The 26878-nt window shown below is 58.3% G+C and overlaps 1 protein-coding gene and 1 long non-coding RNA gene across 3 annotated transcripts; one reads left to right on the top strand and one right to left on the bottom strand.

Moving 5' to 3' along the window:
• The first annotated feature begins 440 nt into the window (after nucleotides 1–440).
• On the top strand, nucleotides 441–11841 carry LOC129462337 (uncharacterized). The gene is made up of 7 exons (XR_008650826.2): nucleotides 441–592; nucleotides 743–997; nucleotides 1450–1553; nucleotides 2101–2189; nucleotides 7065–7251; nucleotides 10489–10560; nucleotides 11778–11841. It is a non-coding gene; the product is annotated as an uncharacterized lncRNA (long non-coding RNA).
• A 2126-nt stretch (nucleotides 11842–13967) lies between these two features.
• Nucleotides 13968–20260, bottom strand: CBX4 (chromobox 4). Of its 2 annotated transcripts, XM_055242269.2 has the most exons (5): nucleotides 20002–20260; nucleotides 19830–19873; nucleotides 18637–18702; nucleotides 16443–16509; nucleotides 13968–16194 (listed from the first exon to the last, which is right to left on the bottom strand). In XM_055242269.2, the coding sequence occupies exons 1-5, from the start codon at nucleotides 20068–20070 to the stop codon at nucleotides 14758–14760; spliced, it is 1683 nt and encodes a 560-aa protein (XP_055098244.1). In that variant the 5' UTR covers nucleotides 20071–20260; the 3' UTR covers nucleotides 13968–14757. The 2 variants fall into 2 exon arrangements, with proteins under 2 accessions (XP_055098244.1, XP_063472601.1); XM_063616531.1 differs by lacking the exon at nucleotides 18637–18702 and having other exon boundaries at nucleotides 20002–20239.
• Nucleotides 20261–26878: the final 6618 nt, after the last annotated feature.

Consider the following 26878-nt stretch of genomic DNA (forward strand, 5'->3'; position numbering starts at 1 on the left):
CTGGGATGGTCCCTGAGTGGACTGTATGCCAGGAGCCTGGCCGGAGAGCCAAGAGTGGTCATGGCCCCCTGGGAGTTCTACTCTTTTCTAGGCAGCAGCAGTGACTGAGACCTTGTACACGAAACTCATTCATTCAATCCGTATTTATCTAGGCCTTCCAGAAACGGTGCTAGGCTGTGCTGGAGAGTGATAGTGAAAAAGACACAGTCCCTACCAGCGAGAGACATTGGGTCCAGCCGATGAGTAAGACAAGCCAACAGAGTAGGGCAACAAGACCAGGATCCCTTTGGGGCATTACTGAGCACATGGCCTCAGTCTGGAATTCTGGACACATTCTTCACCCTAACGGGGGTGCACTGGGGATTTAAAACCCCCAAGAGCCAGGGATCTTTCCCACCCAAGCTAATTTCTGGGCAGCTGTGCCACTGCAGGGCATGCAGAAGGAAGACAGCCTTCCAGAGGAAAGGCGCCTTGTTCCTTGCTTTGTGACACTCATCCCTGCGAGGTAGAGAAGACAAGGAGGGCTCTTCTCTCGGGAGCTTCCAAGGTTCCGGGTGAGAGCTAGCCAGCTCTGCGTTTGGAGCAGAGAGAGGTAAGCGGCCCACGCCTGCTGCGCCTGCGAGGTGCTGCGGGAAGGGCTACTCTGGAAAGCGTTATTTATAGATCTGACTGTTTGCCCACTCTTATCTTGAAGACAGGAATTTGGGACACTAGGTCACAAGTTGGTCTCTTCCTTTGTCAGCAATCCATTCAACATGGCAAGGTCCACAACCACTGCACAAGGCATGGACGACACAAAGAGATGGCTTGCCTGCAAGAGACCCAGCTGGTCTGGAGTTGGAGGCACATTTCATTTCTCTGCCCAGCTGGGCAGGCGGCTGGAGCAAACCAGGAGATCGCCTCAAATGTTTTAAATGTCAATATGGTCCCTCCTTGCTGGCTTGCCAAGATTTGACCAGCTAAATTGGCCTGTGTGGTGTGTTCCCTGCAGTGCATGGTATGAATTTCGATCTGTCATGAATGCTGTAAGGGAGGCTGGCCAGCAGTCAACAGCAGCATGCAAACTCCCAGAGATGCTGTTCTGAAGGCTTCCACCTCCGTCTTGAGAGCTACTTCTTGTCTCTTTGGGGCTTCAGTTTCCATAAAGGCCCTCACTGGGCCCTTGGGCCCTGACTGGGTTGGGGAAGGGACTAGTCCCATTTGGGAGGCCGCAGTGCCTTCAGCACCCTTGGCAAACTTCTTGGGTGCTGCAATCCTGCCTAATGCCAGCCTTCTAGCAAGGCCTAGAGGCGGGTCTGTCATTTCCACAGTGTCGTATGTGCCAGGGACAACCTAAATTGTGAGCTACACTCACCTAAACTACCAGAGGGCTTCACTTGCTCAGTCATTACTCAGCCAGCCGGGCCACGCGGACTATTTTCTACTGACTTTGCCTCTCTCCCATCACAGGGAGGCAAGTGAGAGGGTAGGAAGGCGTTGTTCTTCTCTAGCATGGTCCACCGTCAGAAGGGGAACACCAGCCCAGCATGAGGAGAGTGACCTGGGGGCCAAGGGTGATTTATTTATTTCTTTCTTTCTTTCTTTCTTTCTTTCTTTCTTTCTTTCTTTCTTTCTTTCTTTCTTTTTCTTTCTTTCTTTCTTTCTTTCTTTCTCTCTCTCTTTCTTTCTTTCTTTCTTTTTTTTGAGACAGAGTTTCACTGTTGCCCAGGCTGGAATGCAGTGTCATGGTCTCAGTCCACTGCAACCTCTGCCTCCCGAGTTCAAGTGATTCTTGTGCCTCAGCCTCCCAAGTAGCTGGGACCACAGTTGTGCACCACCACGCCTGGCTAATTTTTGTATTTAAGTAGAGATGGGGTTTCACTATGTTCTCCAGGCTGGTCTGGAACTCCTGTCCTCAGGTGATCTGCCTGCCTCAACCTCCTGAAGTGTGAGGATTATAGGCATGAGCCACCTCGCCTGGCCCTGAGGGTGCTTTAGTTTTAGAATCTTCTCATTACAGGTGTGGTTGAATATTTCTGGGACCCAAGCTGTTTCCAGGAGCTGGCCCCATACCTGGCTCATGACAAAATAATTCACCCCTTCCAATCTACCCTTCCCCAGATGAAATAAAAATGACTGGGCATCCAGATTAATGACTGGATCACACGCAGGAATGTACTGGTTGTGAGCAGCCCTGGGCCAGGGCAGAGGTGAGCTTGACAATCATGTGGACGCTGGCTTTTGATTACTGCTGCTTCTGGGCTCATGCTACCCAGGGCTTTCTTTAGACCATCTCTAGGTGAGCTTGCTGCCCCAGGAATGATCACCTCCATTTTACTGGTGAGAGGTTCAAGGACTTCCCTTCCTTCTTTCCTCCCTTCCCCTTCTCTCCCCTTCCTTCTCCTTCCCTCCTACATCCTTTTTTCCTTCCCTTTCTTCCTCCCTTCCTTTAGCAAATAGCCCTGGAGCAGCTGACTGGTTCTAGGAGCTGAGAACCGGGTGATGGGCAAGAGGGGCAAGGGCTTGCTTTCACGGTGTTTACATTCTAGCGGGGGCAGGGGACAAGTCAACAAATCAATAATTTCAGATAAGAACAGCTGCTCTAAGAAGAAAAACTGGGGAGTGAGATGCAGTCCACTTTAGGCCAGTGGTTGGGGACGGCTTCTCTTGAGGGGTGGCATTTAGGGGACTAAATGGTAACAATGAGCTGGCCTTGGGCAGGTCTGGGGGCAGAGCCACCAGTGCCAGGGCACAGAGCTAGGAAGTGCAGAGCGGCTGGTACCCATGGCCGGGCTTGCCTGAACCCCTAATCCTTGCTCTTTCTGCCACATCCTGCCTTCCCACTTGGCCGAAGAAGCGTGGTTGGCCAAAGGTGGGGTTAAGCTGTGCAGTGGGAGGGGCCAGGCTGAGCTGGAGGTGACCAGGAGCCTCCCTGTACGGGTCCCTGGTGCCAGGGTCCTCACCCTCCCAGACTCCTGTTCATTTGTGTTGAGGACATGGGGTGAAGGACCTGAAAATGCACGCACAGGCAGACGACCCACCCAGACCATTCACAGCCGCACAGCTTGGGACTCTCTGCTTGGCCCAGGTAGGGAGGCACTTACGGTCCTTCTCAGGCCTGCCGTGAGGCTCCAGGGTCAGCGCCTATCCCCAGCCCCAGGGAGGCACTCCCAAGAACCTATTTTAAATCTCAACCCAGCATTTTTGGCCAACTTACAGAGAAGCTGCAAGATGAGTAAAGGAACTTGCCTATATTTTTTATCTAGATTTACCAGTTGTTGACATTTGCCCATCTGCTTTGTCATTGGTGCTCTCTCTGTTCTGTGTGTGTGTGTGTGTGTGTGTGTGTGTGTATTTCTCCCGTGTGTGTGTGTGTGTGTGTGTGTTTTGAGATGGAGTCTCCCTCTTGTCACCCAGGCGCGATCTCGGCTCATTGCAACCACCACCTCCCGGGTTCAAGCGATTCTCCTGCCTCAGCCTCCCGAGTAGCTGGGATTATAGGCACCGGCCACCACGCCCGGCTAATTTTTTGTATTTTTAGTAGAGACAAGGTTTCACCATGTTGGCCAAGCTGGTCTCAAGTTCCTGACCTCAGGTGATCTGCCTGCCTCAGCCTCCCAAAGTGCTGGGATTACAGGCGTGAGCCACCGCGTCCAGCATTCCCCCATATTTTTTTCTAAACCATTTGAGAGTCCATTGGAGACCTTGTGCCCTTTCTGTCTGCATACTTTGGGGTAGTGTGTTTTCCCTGAGATCAAGGACAAGATCTTACACAACAACCACAGTGCAATGACCAGAATCAGGATGTTTAACATCAATCCAATACTGTTGTCTAACCCACAGTCCAGATGTAGTTTTCTCAGTCTCCTCAATAATGCTCTTTATAACTCACTTCTCTTTTCTGTTCCAAGAGCAAAGGATCCTGTGCTCATTCTGCGCCCTCTCCCTTTGGTCTCCTTTGCGCTGGGCAGGACCTTGGCCTCTCTCTGTGTTCCTTCACCTTGGCCTCTGAAGAGTACGCATCTGGGATTTTTTTTTTTTTTTTTTTTTTGAGATGGAGTCTCGCTCTGTTGCCCGGACTGGAGTGCAGTGGTGTGATCTTGGCTCACTGCAAGCTCCACCTCCTGGGTTCATGCCATTCTCCCGCCTCAGCCTCCTGAGTAGCTGGGACTACAGGCACCCGCCATCGCGCCCGGCTAATTTTTTGTATTTTTAGTAGAGACGGGGTTTCACCGTGTTAGCCAGGATGGTCTCGATCTCCTGACCTTGTGATCTGCCCGCCTCAGCCTCCCAAAGTGCTGGGATTACAGGCGTGAGCCACCGCGCCCGGCCGCATCTGGGATTTCTTCATGGTTGGATTCAGGCGCTGCGTTCTGGCGGGAAAACCGCTGGAATGACACTACGGACTTCTGGGTGCAGCTTCTCAGTGTTGGGAGGCCCACGATGGCAGTTTGGCCCATCATTGGTAACACTGGCTTTGATCCTTCCAATGTGATTTTTTTTAACTTTTATTTTAAGTTTAGGGGTACAAGTGCAGGTTTGTTACGTAGGTAAACTTGCGTCATGGAGGTTTGTGGTATAGATTATTTCATCACCCAGGTATTAAACCTAGTACCCATTAGCTGTTTTTCTTGATCCTCTCCCTCCTCCCACCCTCCACCCTCCAAAAGGCTTCAGTGTGTGTTGTTCCCCTCTATGTGTCCATGTGTTCTCGTCATTTAACTCCCACTTATAAGTGAGAACATGTGGTATTAGGTTTTCTTTTCCTGTGTTAGTTTGCTAAGGATAATGGCCTCCAGCTCCATCCATGTCCCTGCAAAGGACATGATCTTTTTCTATTTTTTTTTTTTTTTTTTTTGAGATGGCGTCTCAATCTGTCACCCAGACAAGAGCACAGTGGTGCAATCTTGGCTCACTGCAACCTCAGTCTCCAGGATTCAGGCAATTCTCGTGCCTCAGCCTCCTGAAAAGCTGTGACTACAGGTGCACACCAACACGCCTGGCTAATTTTTGTAATTTTTTTTTTTTTTTTTGAGACGGAGTCTCACTCTGTCGCCCAGGCTGGAGTTCAGTGGCGCCATCTCGGCTCACTGCAAGCTCTGCCCCCCGGGTTCACGCCATTCTCCTGCCTCAGCCTCCTGAGTAGCTGGGACTACAGGCGCCTGCCACCATGCTCAGCTAATTTTTTGTATTTTTAGTAGAGATGGGGTTTCACCATGTTAGCCAGGCTGGTCTCGATCTCCTGATCTCGTGTTCGCCTGCCTCACCCTCCCAGAGTGCTGGGATTACAGGCGTGAGCCACCACGCCTGGCCTAATTTTTGTAATTTTAGTAGAGATGGGGTTTCATCATGTTGGCCAGGCTGGTCTCAGGTGATCCTCCCGCCTCGGCCTCCTAAAGTGTTGGGATTACAGGCGTGAGCCACCGCACCTGGCCGACGTCGTTCTTTTATATGGCTGCCCAATGGGGTGTTTTTGATTCACACCATTTCCCAGCCTCCTCTGGGCCTTTGTGTCTTCCTCGTCGTCGTCCTGGGCACCCCGGTCATGCTGGGTGCTCCTCGCCCGCTTCTGTCTGTTTCTGTTATGATGTTTCTCCAGGGCTTGGTCCCCGACCCTTTGGCTTCCTGACCTCTGTTTCTGTCTGTCTTTATCTCTGCTCTTCTCTTGGTTTCCTCTGTTCCTGCTGCCACCTCCTCCCTTGATTTTATCCTTGTCTCATCCCTTTCTTATTCTCTCTCCAAAACACTGAACTGTCCATGACTGCAAGTGCCACATGGATCAACCACCAGGTTAACCTACAGCTGAAGACTGCAAGGTGCACCCTCTGGTTCACACTTCTTTCCTAAGAGGATTAAAATGGAAGTGAGGAGAGTTTCCTCTGTGGAGCTGGACCTTGGAGGCCTTATACTCTGCCCTAGGCAAGACTCATCCGGGAACTCATCTCCAGGCCCAGAAGAAAGGGCTGGCTTCAGGACCAAGCATTCCATAGGGAAGCTCCTCTCCCTGCCATCTGACTGCCTTCTGCCCACCCATAGGTCCTCTTGCAAAGGAGGGCACACAGACCCCTACTCCCCTGTGGACCTAGGGCTGAGGTTCGCTGTGGTTTGGCTACGGCTGAGCAAATACTGTCTGTCTGCCAAGGCAGAGTCAACTCCCAGCTCTGAGGTTAGCAGGTTTCTCACCCTTCGAAGGACGGGGCCCACAGCAGCCTTCCTCTCCACTTGGTGGTCACCGGATTGGAGGAAGACCAGACCCTCACATCTTTCTGGGTTAGGCCCCAAACCACAGTCTGGAGAATGGAAGCCAGACCACGGCCCTCTAACAGCCGCACTTGACCACTCACTCACTGCTTTGGTATTGAACTTTGAATTATGTTATCATCATTCCTATTACTATACCCAATTTTATAGCTGGCAGATAGGTAAACACTGTTCCCGATTGGAACTCAGATATCCGCTTGTGGGCAAAGAATGATCTCTCTTGGATGATGTCAATAATTCCCCTTGATGTTGACTTTGGTCTTTGGGGCCTCACTTTCCTCATTGTAGAACAAAGGGCTTGGAATAGAAACCTCCTGGCCTCTCTCTGTTCTGAGCTTCCAGGAGCTATCCCTCCACCATTAATGAGCCAGCCCTTTCCTCTGGGAGGGGCAGATGACTTACACTCCCCGTGGAGCTGACTGCACTGGCCCTGGTGTTGGTTATGAGGATGATTTGGTATGTTTGTGTGTGTTTCCCTCCTGGACCAACCCCCGGGACTTTCCACCCTTCTGGTTCCTCTGCAGACATTTGTTTTCATCCTAGTCTATGGAACAAGACATCACTAAGGACCAGAGTGATGCAAAAGACAAAGGGGAGAAACATTCCTGGCCACCCTGTCTAGTTCTTCCCGCTGGGCCAGGGGCTAGTTAGCACCGTCTCCAGCCTCAGGCCCTCAGCAGTCTCAGGGCTCGCCAGGTGCAGGTTAGGGAGCAGCTCAGAAGCTGGCCTACCTTTTCTGTACCTCTGCAGGTGACACAGCTCAGGGGATGTCAGAACCAAAGGCCTGGAAAGTTCACACTCCACCCAACCCTCTCCTTTTGCAGATGAGAAACCCAAGGTCCAGAAAGGGGACGCAATGGCCATAGCAGCAGCAGAGCAGGGACTGAATCCCAAGGCTGATGACTTTGACTTCGGTGCTCCAGCATCCATCTCCCCTGGATTTCTCAGCTCGCAGGCTCGATAACTCTCTTCTCTCCCCAGACTTGTTGGCAGGCAAGAGGAATAACTCATGTGAGTCAAAAGCAATTTGCAAACATAAATAATTTTCGATGCCAGGAGAGGAGACGGTGGGAAGATGCATGGAAGGTTGAGAGGAACACAGCCAGCCCCAAGTCTCCCTCGCCCTGCTGGGCACTTCCTCTCCCCTCCTCGGCGCTGGTGGGAGAGTTGGAGTGCGCCATAAACAAGGCAGGAAACGGCTATCATGATGCTTGCTTCCGCTCTTCCTAGAAGGGATTCTGCTCGCCAATCTCTCCTCTCCCCACCCCCTACCATGCACAGGATTTTGTACTCCCAGCTCCTCTGGAGGCTCAGAGGAGGAGATGGTCCTGCTGCACTGGCCCAGCCTTCCTCTACTTGGCTTGTCTTTTTCCTTGTCCTCAACCCCAAACAGCAAGTATCCTAACAAAGAATGGATAGCACACTATTATTTTTGTGACATTCATATCAGTGTCATATTCCAAAGGAGCTTGACATAATTGTCCTGTTCCTAATTTGGACACTGGTTTACGAAAGTGTGGTGACCACTGGAGACTGTTCTCTGACAGTGTCACATGTATTCGCTCCTCTCCCCAGGGTACTAAGACTCACGTGGCCCTGACAGCTAGCACAGTCTCTTAGGAGTTTCCGGAGGGTGGCAGTGGGAATGAGTGTAGAGCTGTGTCATTTCGGAGGGCTGAGAGCATTCCACACACCTTCCCAAAGCCCACCCCAAGAGGCTGTCTAATGCAGGGAGAAACAATGAGAAACCAGATACCATGGAATTAGCAAAGAATTTCTCAGATGAAACAGGAAAGGGAGGAAATCCAGAGGGGTTTACATTACACCTGGCTCAGGTTGAAAGGATTCAGGGCCAGTTGTTGGCAATATTAAACTCCAGGCTACGTTTGAAAGGGTCCTTCACTCGGGCAGCCAAAGAGAGGCATTCCTGCCAGGATAGGTTGCATCGCTGCAGATCTCCAGCCCTACGTGCACACACATGTGCACACACACACACACGCATGCACACACACGCATACACATGCACACACGCACACACACGCATGCACACACACACGCGTGCACACACATGCATCTTGGACATCTCTTGTTAATGTCAGCCCTCTGCCCCAAACTAGATTTGAAAACTTGTAGGTAATCAAGTTTTCTGGTTAAGAGAAATAATCCCAGCCAACAGTTAGTAAGCTCTTATGTGTCAGGCCTTATCCAAACAGTTCACATGAAGACCAGATCCAAAAATAAAAGTGTGCTTTGTCCTCTGTGTGTTGCTCTGTGTGTGTATGTGTGTGTGTGTGGTCACATGCACACCCACATCTCTGCCACCCTGAGTTGCATGTTAAAGCTGCCTACGTAAGGGTAAAGTGGTTGTCATGCTGTTAGAAACGTGTAACATGTGTCCGGGCACGATGGCTCACGCCTGGAATCCCACCAATTTGGGGGGCTGAGGCGGGTGAATCACTTGAGCTCAGGAGCTCAAGACCAGTCTGACCAACATGGCAAAACGTCATATCTACTAAAAATACCAAAATTAGCAGGGCATGGTGGTGGGCGCCTGTAATCTTAGCTACTCGGGAGGCTGAGGCAGGAGAATCACCCGAACCCGGGAGGTGGAGGTTGTGGTGAGCCTAGATCGCGCCATTGCACTCCAGCCTGGGCAACAAGAGTGAAACTCCGTCTCAAAAAAAAAAAAAAAAAAAAAAAAAAAAAAAAAAAAAAAAAAAAGAAAGAAAGAAAAGAAAAAAAAAGTATAACATGTACCACTAGGCTAAATACAGAAATTCAACCATGAGCCTCTGGAACTCACTCCAGGATTATCCTTAGGGTCTGTTTCCCCAAATTCAATTACTACATCATTACCTGGAGGCTCCTGAAATTCTCAGAGATGGATCAGGTGGAGAGCCGGGGGCAGCAGGACCCCAGAGCAGCTGAGTGTGCACATGTCTGCTCTGCCCATGGTGGGGAGAGAGGGAACAGCCTCTGGGGTGGGGAGGATGAGTCTCCTGAATGCTGGGGCTCCTGGGGGCAGCCCTGGGCCATTGGTTTGTGGGCGATGTTAATGGCTTGCAGAGCAGGAACTGGCTTCCCTGCCTGAAAGCCCCAGTCTCTCTCTCTCTCTCTCTCTCTCACACACACACACACACACACACATACACACACACACACACAGTTCCATACAGACACACACAAGGCATCGGATTCTGAGGTTTCTGTTTAAGAACTGTGCAGGAGCTGAGGGAGTGCAGAGGACACCAAGACACACTGTTTTCCTTTCGGGAGCTCCAGGCTCTTGTCTAGTTGGAGAATCCAGGCCCATATGCATATATGGGTGTTGCAATGTGCAATTGATTGACAATGAGTAGTGGGCGGGGGTGGGGGGCAGTAAACAGTGAATACGTCAATAATTCAGCAGAGCAGGCCCTGGTAAAGGCTGGAATAATCTAGAACAACCTCAGGGAGGAGATGGGGCCTGAGCTGGCCTCTGAAGGACTCATAGAACCCTGGAAATTGGCAGCAGGACGGACTCTGGGAGGCAGATGATGCTAGTTCTAAATCCTTCTTTCCTCATTGACTGGCTGTTTGACCTTGGGCAGGTTACTCAAGCCTCCATATTGCCACCTGTGAGAGAGGGACAATGACATTCCCCACCTCACCAGATGTGAGGATTTAATGAGATAATCCCCCTAAAATGCCTGGCCCATAGTAAGCTCAATCAATGTTAACTGTTATCATTTACTGCAAAGGGAAGAGAGGGGCAGGAGGAGGGAGTTGGGGGCGTGGTGGCTGCAGGAAGTAGACACTTGTGTCCAAGAATAACAACCTTCAGTAGGATTTCCTCCACCCAGCAGTCACCTTCTCAGAAGAGCAGCCACCAGAACACAGAACCAGAGAATACGCTTATTTGGAGAAGAAAGAAGATTTGATTTTGTCCAAGTGCAGGCTTGCCAATTTGTGGCTTGTCCTAACTCTCCTGTCCCAATGTCACTCTTAGGGACCCAGGATAAAGTTGGGGAGGCGGAGGCTGAGGTCTCAGATCCACAGATAATCCCCCCAGCAGGAACTGAGGGAAGAAGGCAGAGAGCTTTAGAGAGGGGGAGAGGGGTCAGGAGAGTTCTTTAGAGGTAAATATGACTGTGTGTCCATCCCTCAGTCAAACTAAGACTCCAGGCCAGAAATCCTTAGGAGACATTTAGATCTGACACAAGATGTTTAATGTTCCCTGGTGAAAAAATAACCTGTGTGTTTACTTAGGGAGTTTCCCAGGAGTGCTCAAGGTTCTCTCCCGACCCAATTCATCTTCACCGTCTTGGCTCATCCTTTAAGGTAACCAAGAAATGGAGCTGTGGACAGGTAAATGTTCTCTCGTGAGGGGAATTGGTGCACCAGCCAAGTCTCCCTTGTTTGCTCTAGAAGTTTGCTGTTTGGTGCTGGCGAGAGTGGGGGAGGAGACCAATGTGGGCCAAATGGCAGAGGGACCCATTCTGGTCTCCCCCATTTCCCTGGGTTGTGTCGCATGCACAGAGAACCCGAGAACCCCCACCTAGCCCCCACTAAATACCAGGTGAGGACCATACCATCATGCAGTCATCCAGCAACTGTTCTACGCCTGACAACATACAGTATCATAACCACAGTGGCAGGACAGGTGGCTTCCAGCTTCCCGTGCCTTCTCTCTCCTACTGGACTAGAACATCCCTGCGGGCAGGGACTGACCCTGTTGATGACTCAGGACCAAAATAGGGCTTCCAGATAAAATCCAGGATGGCCAACTAAAGTCTGAATTTTACATAAATGACACATCCTTTTTTTTAAAAAAAAGTAGAAATATGTCTCCAACATTTCATGGGACATACTTCCACTAAAAAATTATGCATTGTGCATCTGAAATTCAAATTTCACTGGGCGCCCTAGATTTTTATTTGCTCAATCTGCCAACACTGGACCCAAAGCACCCTGGATGTGTGGATCTCCTCTCCGCTGGCCCCAGTGGGATCCAGGGATGAAGCAAATGCAAAAGGGCTGAACTTGGCTCTTCTGCAAATGAGCTGGGGGAGGGGCAGGCTGAACGGAGACCAGAGACTGGGGCGGGGCTGGGGCAGGCAGGGCTCGCTTTTCAGGGGTGGATACACAAGTGCTCCTCTCTCTGCCTGGGTGAGCTCCAGCCTGGATGCTGGAGGTTCAGCCCCATTAGAAAGATTCATTTTGAGAAAAAATAAAGACACGTGGGCTTCCTAGTGTGCAGGGTTAAGACCTAGCGCCCTGCTTTCTTCTCTTCCCTGAGCTTGGGCTCAAAGAGAGGTTTTACTACCCTTTGCTTGTGACGTGCTGGGCAGAGGGACATCCAGGGTTAGGAAGAGGCCGTCTACACCCAGGAGAACTGGGGCACCTGGACTCTCCCCACCCCAAAGATCCTTTGAGGAGAAACCCTCCTGTCCCAATGCCAGAGCTCCTGACCCCCTTGGAGCGTTTCCACAGGACACCTTAGAAAGCCTGTGTCCAAGAGGCCCTGGGGCAGGTGGCCATGGCGTGTCTCCCTGCAGGTGGTGGAGCAGCCAGCTGGGCTCTACAATAAGCATGGAACCTGGGCAGGCTCTCTGCCTATCACCTCAGACTCTCCTCCCACAGGGAAGCCCAACCCCTGTGGGGACTGAATTGAACAAGAGTCACAAGCCCAGTGGCACCTGGTATGTCTCAGAAGGTCAGCAAATGTCCCTTTCCTTCTAGGACAGAGGGGGTCTTAGACCCTCTAGGGGCAGAGGGGGTCTTGGACACTAGGGGCAGAGGGGGTCTTGGACACTCTGTTGGGTCTGGCACCAGGCTGATACCCCAGCAGCTCTTCCTGACCCACCCATGGCCTCTGCCCATTGTCTGCCTTCTGACCTCAGGCTTCAGGCTCTGCCCAGGACCACCCTTCTCCACTCGAGGGCTCTGCTAGCAAGCCTGGTTTTGAAGGCCTCAGGCCACCTGCAGGCCACACCTTTCCAGGAATGGCGGTGGAACGGTTTCCTTCCCTGTTCTGCGGGAGTGCCACCCTCTACCTCCCCTCTCCCACCCCCAGACCCAGCCAGGCAGAAGCCACCCACAGGGTAGGGGACACCACCAAGGGCTAAGGGTCACTCCGGTCACTAACTGCGGGCCTGAACAAGAGGTTTCCCTTCCCATCCCGAGTCTTCAGTTCTCCTCAGCTAGAAAAACAGGGGGACGACGTCCATGCCTGGCATGGGCCTTTGTGTACCAGCCGGTGAAGGACAGGCCCAATTCTCGTGCCCAGCAGGCAGTTTGCCAGAAGCAAGATCACTCTCCTTCCACCCCCGGGGTGGCAAAGGACATTCATTCCGTGGAGGGGGAGGGGACTGTGTAACTCACGCTAAATGGGGCTGGGGTGACGGGGGAGTGGGAGGGACCACTCACAAAAGCCAGGGCTAGAAACTCCCAACGGCTTTTTTTTTAAAGAACTTCCCTTCCCCCTCCCGTCCCCCCGCTGGGCTCCCCTCCCCCACGTCCAGCCGCTGGTGGCCTGCAGCCAACACTGGCCACACTGTCCGCATTCAGGCCTCCCCGCCCTCCTGGCCCTCATCTCTCCCCAGCCTTCCCCACACACTGGCTCTCTCGCCACCTCGCCAACCCCCACCACTCTGAACCACGTTGACCTCTTCCGCCCTGGCGCCCCGCACAGACCCGGGCCCCTTGGTCCCAGGCGGGCAGGGGAAGGGCTTCGGAGGCCTGGAGCGGCCCCGCGCCCGCCAGGCCCCCAGCCCCGCGGTCCCTGGCCCTGTGCGGCCACCTCAACCAGGAGGAAGATCGCTGCGTCTGCAGAAAGCTGGCCACCGCCGCCGCATTCCCGGGTCGCGGCTTCCTGGCCCGCTGAGCCGCACCCCGGAGTTCGGCCCAGTCCCGTCGCCCCCTCCGGGACCTTAACCCCTTCCTCCCCCGCGACACCAAGGGCCTTGGCCTTGCCACCCTAAGGGAGAAGGGTGAGGAGTCCCAGCTCTCCTCGCTAAGGAAGTGGGGGTGGCAGTCCTCGCTCGCCCGCCCTCCTCCCCGTCCCCATCCATCTCGCAGGAAGCCCCCCGCCCCCGACCCCGGCAGCGCTCGTCGCGCCTCTAGTGGGAGCCTCTGGCCTGGTGGTTTCCGGGGAGAGAGCCCGAAGAGCAAGGGCCTCGGCAGCTTCCTCAGTGGGGCGGGGCCGGCGATGCCAGCCAGGGACGCCGGAGAGGCTGGGGGTCCCCGCCCCGCGGAACCTGCCCTACCGGGCGCGATTATTAAGAAAGAACCTCCCTGCCCCGCCAGGGCCTGCGCCCGGGTGTGTTGAGCCCCAGGGGTGGAGGCTGGGGGGGAGGAGAGTCAAAGGTCAGCCGCTGCCCGGTGGGTGCCCCGAGGGAGACTAGCCCCACCCGCGTGCCCACGCCGCCCACCCCTGCACCCCCTCCTCCCCTACCCAGAACCCAGGGTTTGCCAGTGCCTTGGGCACCGCCGGCCGGAAAGCCCTGGGGGCGGGGACGGCTCCCACACCCACCCCCCCGCAGGAATTCCCCTTTCCAGCCGGGAGCCTCTCGACTTCCCAGGGAGCGGGGTCACCCTCCTGCGCCGGCGCCGCGGCCCGCAAAACCAGCCTCACTTCGCTGGTGCAAAGGTTCAGCACAGGGCTCGAAGGCGGAGTTGGTGGGGAGAGGGGTCCGGCCCCTCCCTGCCTCCGACGTTCCTTCTGCGCTCATCTCAAACAGCGAAAATGCACCTTCAACATCTCCATTTAATATTTACATTCAAGCAGGTAATAGTTGGAAGCTTATAGTTTAGACATTTCTAGTAGCAGCAGTTTCTAGAGAGCTCGTGTAGCCTTTTAACAAACTTTTTTTTTTTTGCACATAGAAACAACACATCCATGTGTACAGTATCAAAAAATATATACCAAGGTTACTGGTATTGCAGTTCCTGGAAGGGGAAGAGAGGGGAGAAGATGAAATCAACCGAAATGCTGGATGGAGGGGAAGAAAGGTCAAAAGAAAATAGTTTGTCTGATATAGAATATAACATGATCTAGAGGAAACTCCATAAATCTAGGTTTTTATATTTCAATATATAAATACCTACAAATAAATATATATATAGCAGCCCGAAGGGGGGTGCTCGGGCCTTTTGAGCTCAAACAATACATTTCAATAACACCACGTACAAACGGGAGTAGAGTCAGCACTTGACAAGTTAGCACGGTTAAAATATAATACTAGAACTCTGAGGCCGGGTGCAGAGCTGCCCTGTCCGTTCCGGGGGTCCGTCTCCAGCGGGGAAGGGCAGGAGAGGGCGAGCCCCACCGGCACCGCGTGGAAGGGGCCTCCGCCCGGGTCTGACAGCCGCCGCAGGGGGAACATGGTTACCTCCGCTCCGGGCGTCCTCGCCCTGGGGGCCAGCCCTGGTCTCGCGGTTGGCGGGTTGGCGAGAGGTGGGCCCGCCCCGAGGCCCCAGGTGCTCAGCTCCCCGCCCCCCGGCGGGAATGGCGCTTCCCCTTCCGACGCCCTCCAGCTACACCGTCACGTACTCCTTGAAAGTAACGGTGAGGCAGTTCGCGGTGACGTCGGTGATAATTATATTCCCAAAGAAGGGCTTGAACTCGCTCAGAGACTCTGCAGGTTCGTCCTGGGCCTCGGCTGGAGGCTTCTCCGCCGTCGTGGCGGGTGCCGCTGCCACCGCCACCGCCACTGCCGCCGACGCCGGTGTCTCGGGCTTCACCTGGAGTGAGCTGGGCGGCTCCCCGGCCTCGCTGCGCGTCTTGACGCAGCGCAAGTCTATGGGTTCATCCAGGTCCGAGTCTAGCAAGATGACCTCGGGCTGCGGGAGGGCGGCGGCTGGTGGCAGGTCGGCCGGGCGCTCAGCGGCTGGGCTGCCCCCCAGGCAGGTGGGGGTGCTGATGCTGCGCGCAGTCAGCCGCTTCTTGCAGGGCTCGCGCTCGCCGTGGGTCTCGGAGAGGCAGCGCTTGCGCACGTGGGAGAGATTCAGGCCGACGGCGTGGTGGTGGTGGTGGTGGTGGTGGTGGTGGTGATGGGGGTGCGGGTGCGGGTGGTGTGAGGGTGGATGCGTGCTCCGGGCCGGGTCCCAGACAAGCAGGTCGGGCTTGGTGGTGAGCTGCAGGGGCTGCTCTCCAAAGGCCTCCTTGGTCGGGGACAGCTTGCGGGAGCCGGCATCCTGGGGCTGCGGATCGCTAACCCCGGACACCTCCTCCTCCCTCCTCTTGGGCGGCGCCTCCACCTTCTTCTCCTCTGCGCCCGCCGCCTTTTTAAAAGTCCTGTCGGCAGGCGGGTGGCGCTCGTCGGCTGCCCGCTTCTTGTGGCTGGGGGAGCGAGCCTCCCCCTCCGCCACCTCGCCGGACTTGATCTTCACCGCTTGCATGCCGTTCTCCATGTATTTGCTCATCACGATCACGATGCGTCCGTTCTTGTTCTTGTTCTTGACTATCTTCATCTTGCCCCCGATCCCGTTGCCCGTCACAGCCTCTTTGGGGGCCGGCATCATTCCGTTGGGGGGGCCCTTCTCGGAGCCTTTGCCTGGAGCACCCGCCGCACCGGCCAGGGGCTTCACCGCCCCCAGGTAGCCTTTGGCCCCCGCGCCTTGCGCCCACTTGTCGGGCGGGTGACTCTTGGCCCCCAGGTCTGGGCAGGTGGGGCTGGGCGCCTCCTTGTGGCCACCCTGGTACTGCAGGTCGTACATTTTGGGGTCGGGCTGGTAGGGGTGGTGCTTCTTGCTGTTGAGCTGGTAGTAGTACTTGCCGCTTTTGCCCGGCGGCGGGGGCTTGCCCGCCCGCTCCTTGCTGTGCGGCTGGTACTGGTGGTGCTTCTTGCTGTTGAGCTCGTACTGATGCCCCTGGCCCTTCCCCTGCGCGCCCAAATCCAGCTTGGCACGGTTGTCAGTGGAGGAGTCCTGGAGTCCGGTCAGGACATTGGAACGACGGGCAAAGGTAGGCACCTGAGGGAACGGGTGCAGGGGTGAGAGGAGGGAGGAGGCCGGCCCCGCCTCATGCCGGGAGTTTCCGGAGTGACCCAGCCCCCACCAGGTCCGCAGCTGCCTCATGGGGGGCAGGAGGTGGGAGGTCTAGTAGAAAGGGAGCAGGGCCGGGATGCTGGGAAGAACCAACCCCCACCCCATCCCCGGGCCTGGAGACAACTCTGGTGGCCATGTCAAGGGGGTGCCCGGGGGCGGCCGCATGTATTCACCTGCACCACCAGCGGTTTGGGCTTCGGCCCTCTCTTCCGATATCCCATCAGCTGCTCCTGCCGTTCCCTGGGTGGGAGGGAACAGAGGGCAGTGCTGTTAGCCTCAGGGTCGCCCCCTCCCCGCTAATTCTGGAATCTTCTGTGATGGCCCCCCACCTTCAAAGAGCATCAGGTAGGGCTGGCCGGACACAGAGGAATCAAGAGCTCAGGGCAGGTCAGGCCTCTGTGCCCTCAACCCTTGCACCAACCCTCCTCTGCCCAAGAGGTCCCGGGCAAAGGGCTCCCCCACTTTGATGCCCACACCCGAACCAGCACCCCCCCAAGCCCCACCTCTATGCTCAGGAGACAGCAGCTCAGGGCTGCACCTCTGGCACTCGTGCCCACAGCCTTGGGCCTGTGGCTCTGTGCGAAGCGAAGTGGACACGGGGGTCCAGAGAAGACAAACCAGCCCAAGCGAGGTGTGCGCCGACCTCATCCCTCCCGTCAGAAGCGCGGGATGCTAATGACCTCATTAAGATTCCGATAACGAGTGCCTCCGGCAGAAGGGAGGGCTCTTTCTTAAAGGCCAGGAACCAAACGGGGGAGGGGCTGCGCCCTTGTTTACACAGCGGCAAATGAGCCAATTAGGGGCTGGGGGCAGGCGCGGGCCACCAAGGCCAGGGTCTGGCCAGGTTTATAGCCACCTGGTGAACGCTGGACTCCTCCCAGCTGAGCAGGTGGGCGTGGCCGGAGCAGCTTGGAGAAGCACCACCTCCTCCTCGGAGTCTGGCTTCTGGCTGCCTCAATTTCCAAATTATTAACAAAGCCCATGGGCAGAGGCACCGGTCACTACAGCCACCAGGCTCCTGCCTGCAGGCCAGCCTAAGGGTGATCCACAGCTGGGGGCTGGATCTTCCCAGGCACTACCCAGCCCTCCACGGAAGAGTGGGATGCCTCTCTAGTGTTTGCCAAAGTTGCAGCCCATTCCTGGGCCAGAAACGGGTTCTTCACAGACCCTAGCCACCACCCCCATGCCCCCTTGGACTAACCCTGGGGAGTTCTGACATGCCCCAGGGCGGGGGCCAGGGCCTGACTCTGAAGTTGCGTGGCATTGCAACAGCCTGCATTTTAATTCTTCAGGGACCCATTATGCAACGTGGCATCAGCCGCTGACACGGTTACAGGGTGGGGAACTCCCAGGTGGAATGGGGCAGGATCCCAGCTACGTGCCCCCCTGCATTGCAGGAGGGCAACTTCCCTGCCAGGCCGGTGGCTAGCTCAGAGGGTCTACAGTTTACAGTTTTAGCGCCAAACGCGCCACAGGAAATAGTGCAAAATAAAAGGGGGAGGAGAGATGGAAGGCAGCGGGGTGGCCGAGCTCCAAGGGCCCCGGCTGCTCCTCCCCTCCTCGCCCTTCCCCCTTCTACCCTCTCCGAAACAGAGAACCACAGCCACCGGCGACCAACCCAGCTGCAGCAGCTGCAGCGTGACAAGCAACCGTGCGCACGAAGATGAGTCCCCCAGAAGAAGGCACCCCTCCACCACCAGGCAGCGCCCACCCCAGGCCCTTGGGCCAAGCCCCCCTGCCTTAAGGGTGGTTGGCCCTGCCCTGCCAAACAGCCCAGTGGGGTCCGGGGCGGGGTGCAACCCAGCACCCTATGGAATCTACTCCTGACCAAGCTTAAATTCCCTGGGGTGTACGGGTGCAGCTTTTAAGGCCATGTCAACTTTTCTCCAGCCGCCAACAGGTTAAGTTCAGTTCCATGACGTCCGGGCGGTTTCACAATGCCAGCTCCCTCAGAGCTGCACCGCGAGGTGCTGGTGCCAAGCGGCCAGTGGCTGCAGGACAGCAACACCTAGGCTCCGGGGGTGGGGCTCCCAGGTTGCAACAGGAGGGGCCCCTGGGGAACGAGGCACAGCCCCAAGTTCTCCGGGCAGCTGCAGGGCCACCCGCACACACCCTTCCCAAACTTCCCCCAAAACCCAAGCCTGGCCTTCCCTGGCCCTGCCCCTGCCCCGCCCCCACCCCAAGCTGCAGCAACCGCCAAGGACGCTGGTTAGAGGAGCTGGGGCCGCAGCGTGCACATCCAGGCCGGTTGGGGAGGGGGCTCCCACCAGCCCCCTCCCCGCCCCTTTCCTATTGCTGCGTCGCCCACTTTGCCATTCCCATATACGGTCACGGGTGGCAGGCGGTAGCTGCGTGGGGGACGCTCACCTGTTCTGGAAGGCGATCAGCAGCCTGGGGTCCAGGATGTTCTCCTCCGGTTCCCACGTGTTATATCTTGCAAGGGAAAAGGGAGGGGGACACGGTGTAAAAAAAAAAAAAAAAAAAAAGGCCACCTTTGCCGCGGCCTCCAGGTGGGGAGTGACATAAGGCCCTACTCTGTCTTTATGAACATTTAGCTGTGGATGTAGAAGGTAGATTTCTGCAGGCCTGACATAGTCCCTGATACACTGCCCCCCCCCCGCCCCACCTCAAATAAACACGCAAGGGCAGGAAGAAAGGGGAGGGGTAAGGAAAATGAAACTACCAGTTTATTTTGCAGTTGTCAAGAATTTTAAGCATGTTACTGAGACATGTTCCAAAGCCACTTTGCTCACCAGGAACCCTGCGTGCAAAGCAGCCGAAATGCAAAGTCGCAGTCCCCCTCCTCTCCCCAGCCCCGAGTCCCCGCGAGGGCTTCAGCCATTCTCCATTTGACCCCTAATCCGATAACCAACAGCCAAGCGGCCCCCCCACACCCCCTCGTGGCCCAGGAGCCCGCTGTCACGGGCGAGCAAACCCCAAATACTCAGCAACACAAAAATATGCCTCCGTGTGTGTGTGTGAGTGTGCGTGTGCCTGCGCGTCTATCTCCATCCGGTGCCTTCGCATTTCAAATTAAAGAAAAAAAATTCTCCACCAAAAGCGCCGCAGTGACAGTTCCCAACATTTTCTGCCTTTCTTCTTCCCCTCCCTGCACCACTAGGAGGGAGAAGGCACACAATTGCATTTTCGTCGCTTTTTAATTTTTTTTTTTTTTTGGTTTTGCAATATGGAGCCGTTCGGTGGAGGGAAAGGGGAAAGGAGCCATTTTCTGCTGCACATCAGTCAGTGCCTGCGCCCTCCCTCCCTCCGCCGGCCTCCCCGGCTCGGCCCCGCGTCTCTCCAGCTCCTCCGGCTCCTTTTAGTGCATAAATTAGTGATGGCATTTCCCGGAGAGCGGAGCACAACACAGGGCGCCGGGCTCGGGCTCGGCGGCTCGGCTTCCCCAGTGCCTGCCACCGACTTCCCCACCCCCTCCTCCCTCCACCCCACCTCCACCCCGCCTCCCGTCCGCTCCCCCCACCCCCCCAGCAGCTCGGCGGGTCCGCGGCCCCAAGCCCCGCGCCTCGGCCCCCGGGCCCCCGCCCTCCGCCGCGACTTACTTGGGCGACCAGCCTCTCCATTTCACCAGATACTCCACTCTGCCCTGGGGGGAAGAGACAGCACTCCATCAGCTTCCGCGGGATCCCCGGCCCGGCCCGCAGCCTCCCCACCCCCTCCCCGCCTCCTCGCGGGCCGCTCCGGCCGCCGCTCGCCGCCCCCGCGCCGCCCTACCTTGCGGATCCGCTTCTTCTCGATGCTCTCCACCGCGAAGACGTGCTCGCCAACAGCTGGCAGCTCCATGGCCGAGCCGCAGCGCGCCGGGGCGCGGGCGGCCGGCGCGGCTGCAGACGCTGCTAGCTCCCGCCGGCGCCCAGCTGCCGCCCCGGCCGAAGCGCCCCCGCCGCCGCCGCCGCTCGCCCCGCACAGCTCGGCCGGCCCGCCGCTGCCCGCGCCCGCCCCGGCTCCCGGCTCGCGCTCGCTCAGACAACTGAGCCCGGGCCGCGGCTGCACAAGAACTCATGCAAATCCCGGACGTCAGCGGGCGGGGCCTCGCCGGGCCCAGCTCGGCGTCAGGGGGCGGGCCGCGGCGCGGATTGGCGCAGCCGGGCCTACCGGAGGCCCCGGGCCTGGGCGGCGGGGGGAGGAGGAAAGGGCGCGGGTGGGGGACGCGGAGGGGAGGGCGCCGGGGAGGTGCAGGGGGAGGGATCGGCGAGGCTGGGAGAGGGAGGTTGCAGAGAGGGAGCGGGACCGGGAAGGAGAGGTGTGTCCGCCGGGGCGGAGGCAGGCGGAGAGCTTGACAGCCCGGAAGGGTCTCTGCGGCGACCCCTCGCCCGCATCCCGGTGCCCGGGCCTCCACCTCGCGGCACGTTGTCAGTGTTCACGGCCCCGGGACCCCTGCTGGGGGCCACGGAAGCATCCGCCGCCGCTCCCAGTTGCACCGAATTGCGTCACCAGCGCCCCAGGACGCGTGGGCCCCGCCGGCAGGGGGCGGAATGGGGCAGGGGCAGCTCGCGCCCCACTGCGGGCCCCGTCTCGCCTCCAGGCACCGGGCATTTTGGAGCGCGAGGAGGGAAAGGGACAGGGCGGACAGGAGGCCGAGGACTGGGTGCCAAAGAGAGCTTGAAGAACGCACGAGGAAAGGGACCGAGGAGCAGCCAACCCCGGGTCCCTGGCGCCCAGGAACCTCGGCAGAAAGGGCTCCAAATCCGATCCCACCCCGATCCTCGATGGCTCCGAATTTACACTTGGTCCTCTTATTGAGGGGGCGAGATGTCCTGTTTCTAGCAGCCTCCAGAGCCAAGCTAGGCGAGAAGCGTAGGAGGCAGAGAGAGCGGGCGCGGGAGGCCGGGGTCCGCTTGGGGGCCTGAGGGGACTTCGTGGGGTCCCGGGAATGGCCTAGAAACAGGGAGCTGGGAGGGCCGGCAAGAGATTGAGGCTGAGCGGGGGACGAACGGGCAGCGCAAAAGGGAGATGAACAGAATGGCCGAGGAGCCACGCATTCGCCATGTGTCCGCGGACCCTTGTTCCCGACAGGCGGCCAAGCCAAGGCCCTCCGGACTGATGCGGCCTGAGCAGCAGCGAGTGTGAAGTTTGGCACCTCCGGCGGCGAGACGGCGCGTTCTGGCGCGCGGCTCCTGCGTCCGGCTGGTGGAGCTGCTGCGCCCTATGCGGCCTGCCGAGGGCGCCGCCGAGGGCCCGCGAGCTCCGTGGGGTCGGGGTGGGGGGACCTGGGAGCCGACAGGGCGGCCCGAGGGGCAGGGGCAGGGGCGCGCCTGGCCTGGGGTGTGTCTGGGCCCCGGCTCCGGGCTCCTGAAGGACCGTGAGCAGGAAGCTTGCGCAATCCCTTGGCTGAGCGTCCACGGAGAAAGAAAAAGAGCAAAAGCCGAGCGAGAGTGGAGCGAGGGATGGGGGCGGGCAAAGAGCCATCCCGGTCTCCACCACCGCCCTGACACACGACCCGGCTGTCTGTTGGGGACCGCACGGGGGCTTGGGCGAGCAGGGGAGGGAGGAGCCTGCGCGGGGCTTGTGTTCGCCCAGGAATCCCTGAGAAGCCTGAAGACCGTCTGATGTTGAACGCACACGTGGACTCCATTTCATTACCACCTTGCAGCTCTTGCGCCACGGAGGCTGCTGCTGCCCGGCGGCTGCTACCCACCGAGACCCACGTGGCCCCTCCCCAGGGGTGTAGGGGTGAGGGTTGTCTTCTGGTAGCAGCAGAGGTGTTGGGTTTGCGACTGATCTCTAACGAGCTTGAGGCGCAAACCTAGGATTCCTTGAGTGTTGGGGTCCGAGGGGGGCAAGCAAGGTGGGACGACGCCTGCCTGGTTTCCCTGACTAATTGCGGGGGGTGGCGGCCGGCTCTCAGGGTTTATAGAAGCTGGGTGGGTGTACAGGAAAATATTTTTCTCCTGCCGTGTTTGGCTTTTTCCTGGCATTTTTGCCCAGGGCGAAGAACTGTCACGCGGGGCAGCTCCACCGGGGAAGGAGAGGGGTCGCGAGGCTGGCGCAGGAAGCGCTGTAGGTGGCAGTCATCCGTCCACGCCGCACAGGTCGTCTGCACCGTCGGACCATCGGGAGGTCTGCAGCAACTTTGTCCCGGCCAGTCCCCTTGTCCGGGAAGGGGCTGAGCTTCCCGACACTCTACCCTCCCCCTCTTGAAAATCCCCTGGAAAATCTGGTTTGCAATGGGTGTTTCCGCGGCGTCCAGGTCTGGGGTGCCGGGGGAGGCCGAGCGGCCGCTGCAGCCTCCCTGCTGCCAGGGGCGTCGGACTCCGCTTCGCTCACTACACCCAGGCCCCTCAGGGGCCCACGCTCAGGACTTCGGGGCCACACAGCAGGACCCGGTGCCCCGACGACGAGTTTGCGCAGGACCCGGGCTGGGCCAGCCGCGGAGCTGGGGAGGAAGGGGCGGGGGTCGGTACAGCGTATCTTTTCTGTTGCTGCCTGTGCGGCGGCAGGAAGCGTATTCAGGCTCCCCAAGACTGCCGGAGGGGCCGCCCAAGCACTTCAGAAGCCCAAAGAGCCCCCGGCCACCCCCACTGCTGGCCTTTTTGCCAACGACTTTGAAAGTGAAGTGCACAAGCACCAGCAATTGACTTCCCTTCCGTGGTTATTTATTTTGTCTCCGTGGATGGTGGGCAGATGGGGAGAGAGGCCCCTACCTAACCTCGGTGGCTGGTCCCTAGAGCACCCCTGCCTGCCGGTGTGGGGAGGAGCTCAGGTCCGCGGGAGAGCGAATGGGCGCCAGGAGGTGGGACAGAATCCTGGGAAGGTACAGTGGACGCCCGTGGAAGCTCCCCTGATGCCCCAGAGAGCCCTTCCTGGGAAACTTCCTGGGGGGTGCCCCATACCATCCCACCCGGCTGTCTTGGCCCCTCCCAGGGAGCCGCAGGAGAAGCTAGCCCTACACCTGGGATTCCCAGAGCCTTCTGCTGGGGCTCCTGCCCCCGACTTCGGATAACCAGCGCCCCAGAGGCCCCTGAGAAGGGCCGCTGGCCTGCTTATTTGATACTGCCCCCTCCCAGACAGGGGCTGCTCGAGCCCCTGGTTCTGCTGCCAGACTGAAGCCTTCCAGATGTCACCTCGGTTTGGGCCCCCGGGGCCCTCAGGGGCCCCAGGAGAGGAGAGCTGCTATCTAGCTCAGCCACAGGCTCGCTCCTGGTGGGGACAAGGCTGAAGGAGTGGACCCTGGAGAGGTCGGGAACCTTTTAACAGCCGTGGGCTGGAGGGTGGCTACTAAGTGTCCGGTCTGGGAAGAGGCATGACCCGCACCATCCCGGGGAAATAAACGACTTCTTAAAGGAATCTTCTCGCTGAGCGGGTGCTCTGGGCAAGGAGATTGCCACCGCCTGCCCACGGAACCCAGTTTTGGGCTCTGCCTTGAGGGGCCGCCTGTGGCTTCCCGGGTCGCTCCCCCGACTCAGAAAGCCCTCAAGTTGGTATCGTTTTCCCGGCCCTCGGAGGTGGACTGCAGATCACCGAGAGGGGATTTACCAGTAACCACTACAAAATCAACCCGGCCTTTAACAAGCACTCATTTCTCTCCCTTGTCCTTAGAAAAACTTCGCGCTGGCGTTGATCATATGGTACTTGTAGCGGCTGCTTAGGGGCAGCGGAACTGGTGGGGTTGTGCGTGCAGGGGGAGGCTGTGAGGGAGCCTTGCACTCCGCCCCTCCACCCTTCTGGAGGAGTGGCTTTGTTTCTGAGGGTGCCCCCCCAACCTCCGGGTCCCCACTTCAACGTTTCTGCTCTTCGTCACACCACCCGTGAAAGCTCGGCTTTCATCTGGTCGGTGAAGCCTCCGACGCCCCCGAGTCCCACCCTAGCGGGCCGCGCGGCACTGCAGCCGGGGGTTCCTGCGGACTGGCCCGACAGGGTGCGCGGACGACGCCAGGGTCCTTTGGCAGGGCCCAGGCACCCCTCGGGGCCACACCGCCGCCCGCAGGGCCGCGCCTCCGCATTGCGGCACGCTGGGGTCGCAGGCGCCGAAGCGGGACGCGCTGTTTTCTACGACGTCCGTCCCTCCTAACGTCAGGGCAGCCACCTCAGGCCCTCCTGGAGAAGCCCGCCGGGCCCCCGGCCCCCACTCAGTCGCGAGGCCCCGCCGGCCCAGAGATCTGCGCCCCCGGATCCATATTTCAAATATGATCTTTGGAACCGCTTCCACCGCCCGCCGCCGCCGCCGCCGCCGCCGCGCTCACAACGGCCTCGGCGCACTGTGTTTTTATTTGGGTTTCGTTTGCTCAAGGTCGCCCCGCGGCTCTCCCGTGCCCCTGAGGTTCACCCCTTCACGCCCGCCCCTGCGTTTTCCTCTCGGGTGTCCCCGTCGCGCCCCCAAACCCAGCGGGGCCCACACACAGGGCAGATTTCTTTCTTCCTTTTTCCAACCAAGAGCTGCTGCAGCAAGGCAGGGAATGAAATAAAAATCGCTAGGCGGACCCCGAAGTGGTCGTCAGCCGAAGCGCAACTGCCCCCCTCCAACTGGCTCCCCTGCGCCCCTCCCCCTCGGCTACCCCCATCCCAGCTCCTAGCCTCGCGGCGCGCCGAGGGTTAAGCGCGCGCGCGAGGTGGGGGTATTTGGCTTGGGAGGGGGGCGAGAAAAGGGGGCGCCGAGCGCCGCTGGCGGAGAAGCTGGGCTCGCTCTAGTTCCCTCTCCCCAACCGCAGAGCCGAGGGGCGGCCCGATCGGAAGGGCCCGGCGCGTCTCCGCCTCCCCGGCTGGCCTGCAGCCGGGCCTGGCCGCGGCCCGGAACCGCGAGGACGCTGCTTGGAGGCCGCGTCCTGCGTAGCCCGAGAGGGGGAGGGGGCGGAGGCTCCGGAGCCGCGGCCGCGCGTCGCCCGCCAGCCGATCGATCCCCAAAGGCGGGAGCGCGGTGAACCCCGCTGGACACCTGGGGGGCCCCGATGCCTCTGCAGGACTGAGGGGCGAACGGAGAGGGGCTCAGGGATCCTGTGGCCGTTGGATGGCGGCCGGCAGGGCCCAGCCGGACCGCAGCTTGGCCTGCACTGCAGGGCGGGTGGTAACACCTCGGGCACCCCCAAAATCCCATATTGTCTGCATGGGGACCAGGCTTTGGACACTTCCGGAGCCGAGTCCGGTCGCAGTGCAACTTCATCCCTACCTGTCCAGCCCCCAACCCCACCCCCATCCCCGATGACGAGGTCGTGGGACGCGGTCACCCCAGTCTATCTGGTCGCCCCGCCCTCCTAAATCCTGGTAGAAATGTTCGGGTGTCCCCTCGACCCCACCTCCGGGAAGATAACCCAGGTGTGCCCTAGAAGTCCCCCTCCCCAACTTCTTCCAGAAGGCCGTTTCCTGAAGTGGTCCCTGGGGATGGTCCCTGAGGACCTCCCCCTGCCCCCCGGTCCCCCACCCCCAGGGATCCCCCTTGGCTCCTCGCCTGCCAGTCCCGGGTGCCCAGGCGGGGCCCGGGCAGGGGCGCAGAGGAGCTTGCACTCGCCATGCCCTCCCCTAGGGGGCGGGCTCCCCTTGGCCGGCCCGGCAGCCCCTCCGCGCCTCTCCCGCAGGGGGAAAGGAGGTCCGGACGCGGGCAAAGCGGGGGTCTCGCTGCAATGAGAGATGGACTGAAAAGCCCCGCACCCCCGCCTCCTGCACACCCCGTCCCCTCCCCCTCCCCACGGCGGCCGGGCTGCCGCTTTCGCAGCCAGAAACAACCCGCTCCAGGGGACTTTGAACCTTGGGAGCCCCTGCGCCCTGAGCACGGAACAGGCCCCAGGGGTGCGGGCTATTGTCCCCGACGCGGGCCTCGTGCTCGGGGGCCCTTCCACTCCCAGCGGGAAGTCCACACGAGCAGCACACACATATCTTTTTATTTGAGAGTTTAAAAGGAAATCTGAGGTCCAGAGGATCACAGAGCCTCTTGTTCTGCTATCAAAGGACCAATAAGAAGCAAACTGATATTACAGGGCAAATGTTCCCAGGCAGCCCAGCCTGCTCCCCTTAGGAATGAGTGTCCCGGGAGGGGGGAGAGCCTGGAACCAAAGCCCTGCCAGGAACTGCTTCCCCTAAACTGCGGTTCACTGAAAAAAAATGTTTGCCTGGCTGATAAATGCCGCCTCTTAACAGAGCCCAGACACTTCTGTGCTTCCCCTGGGTTGCTAATTGAGGACACTAAAGCCCTAAGAGATACCCCAGGTCGGCGGAAGGGGCCCTAAGACCTAGACCTCCGATGGAGACCATGGCCTTGAGAGGATGGGCGCTGAATTGGAACACGAGATTATTTATCATCGCTAGATGAAGCTCCAGATAGAGCTCAGTATTTCCTCTTTTTCTGGGCTCAGACAGACACAGGCTGGAAGGAATCCTGTCGGTGTGGCTGTGGGAGTGTTCGGTTGATAAAGGGCATGTGTGGTGCAGGGGCGGAGCCAGCCCTGTGCTCTTCTGGGTGGGGCCCGTCTCCATCAGGCCCAGGAGGCTCTGTGCAGGGCCCATGAAAATGTTCTAATAAAGAAGAATTGTTTATTTTAAAAATTGTGGCAAAATACACATAACATGAAATGAACCATTTTAACCATTTTTCATGCTCAATTCAGTGGCATATGCACATTCATGTTGTAATGGGACCATCACAGCTGCTAGAACTTTTTCA

This window comes from Symphalangus syndactylus, chromosome 14 (genome assembly GCF_028878055.3).
Source record: "Symphalangus syndactylus isolate Jambi chromosome 14, NHGRI_mSymSyn1-v2.1_pri, whole genome shotgun sequence".
Lineage (NCBI taxonomy): Eukaryota > Metazoa > Chordata > Mammalia > Primates > Hylobatidae > Symphalangus > Symphalangus syndactylus.

Bases quoted from the DNA above. Each gene is read 5' to 3' on its own strand.
- CBX4 (XM_055242269.2), bottom strand. From the start codon at position 20,070: ATGGAGCTGCCAGCTGTTGGCGAGCACGTCTTCGCGGTGGAGAGCATC. The intron at 19,874-20,001 runs GTAGGGCGGCGC...TCTTCCCCCCAG, and splicing joins AGAAGAAGCGGATCCGCAAG to GGCAGAGTGGAGTATCTGGT. The intron at 18,703-19,829 runs GTAAGTCGCGGC...TTCCCTTGCAAG, and splicing joins TGGAGAGGCTGGTCGCCCAA to ATATAACACGTGGGAACCGG.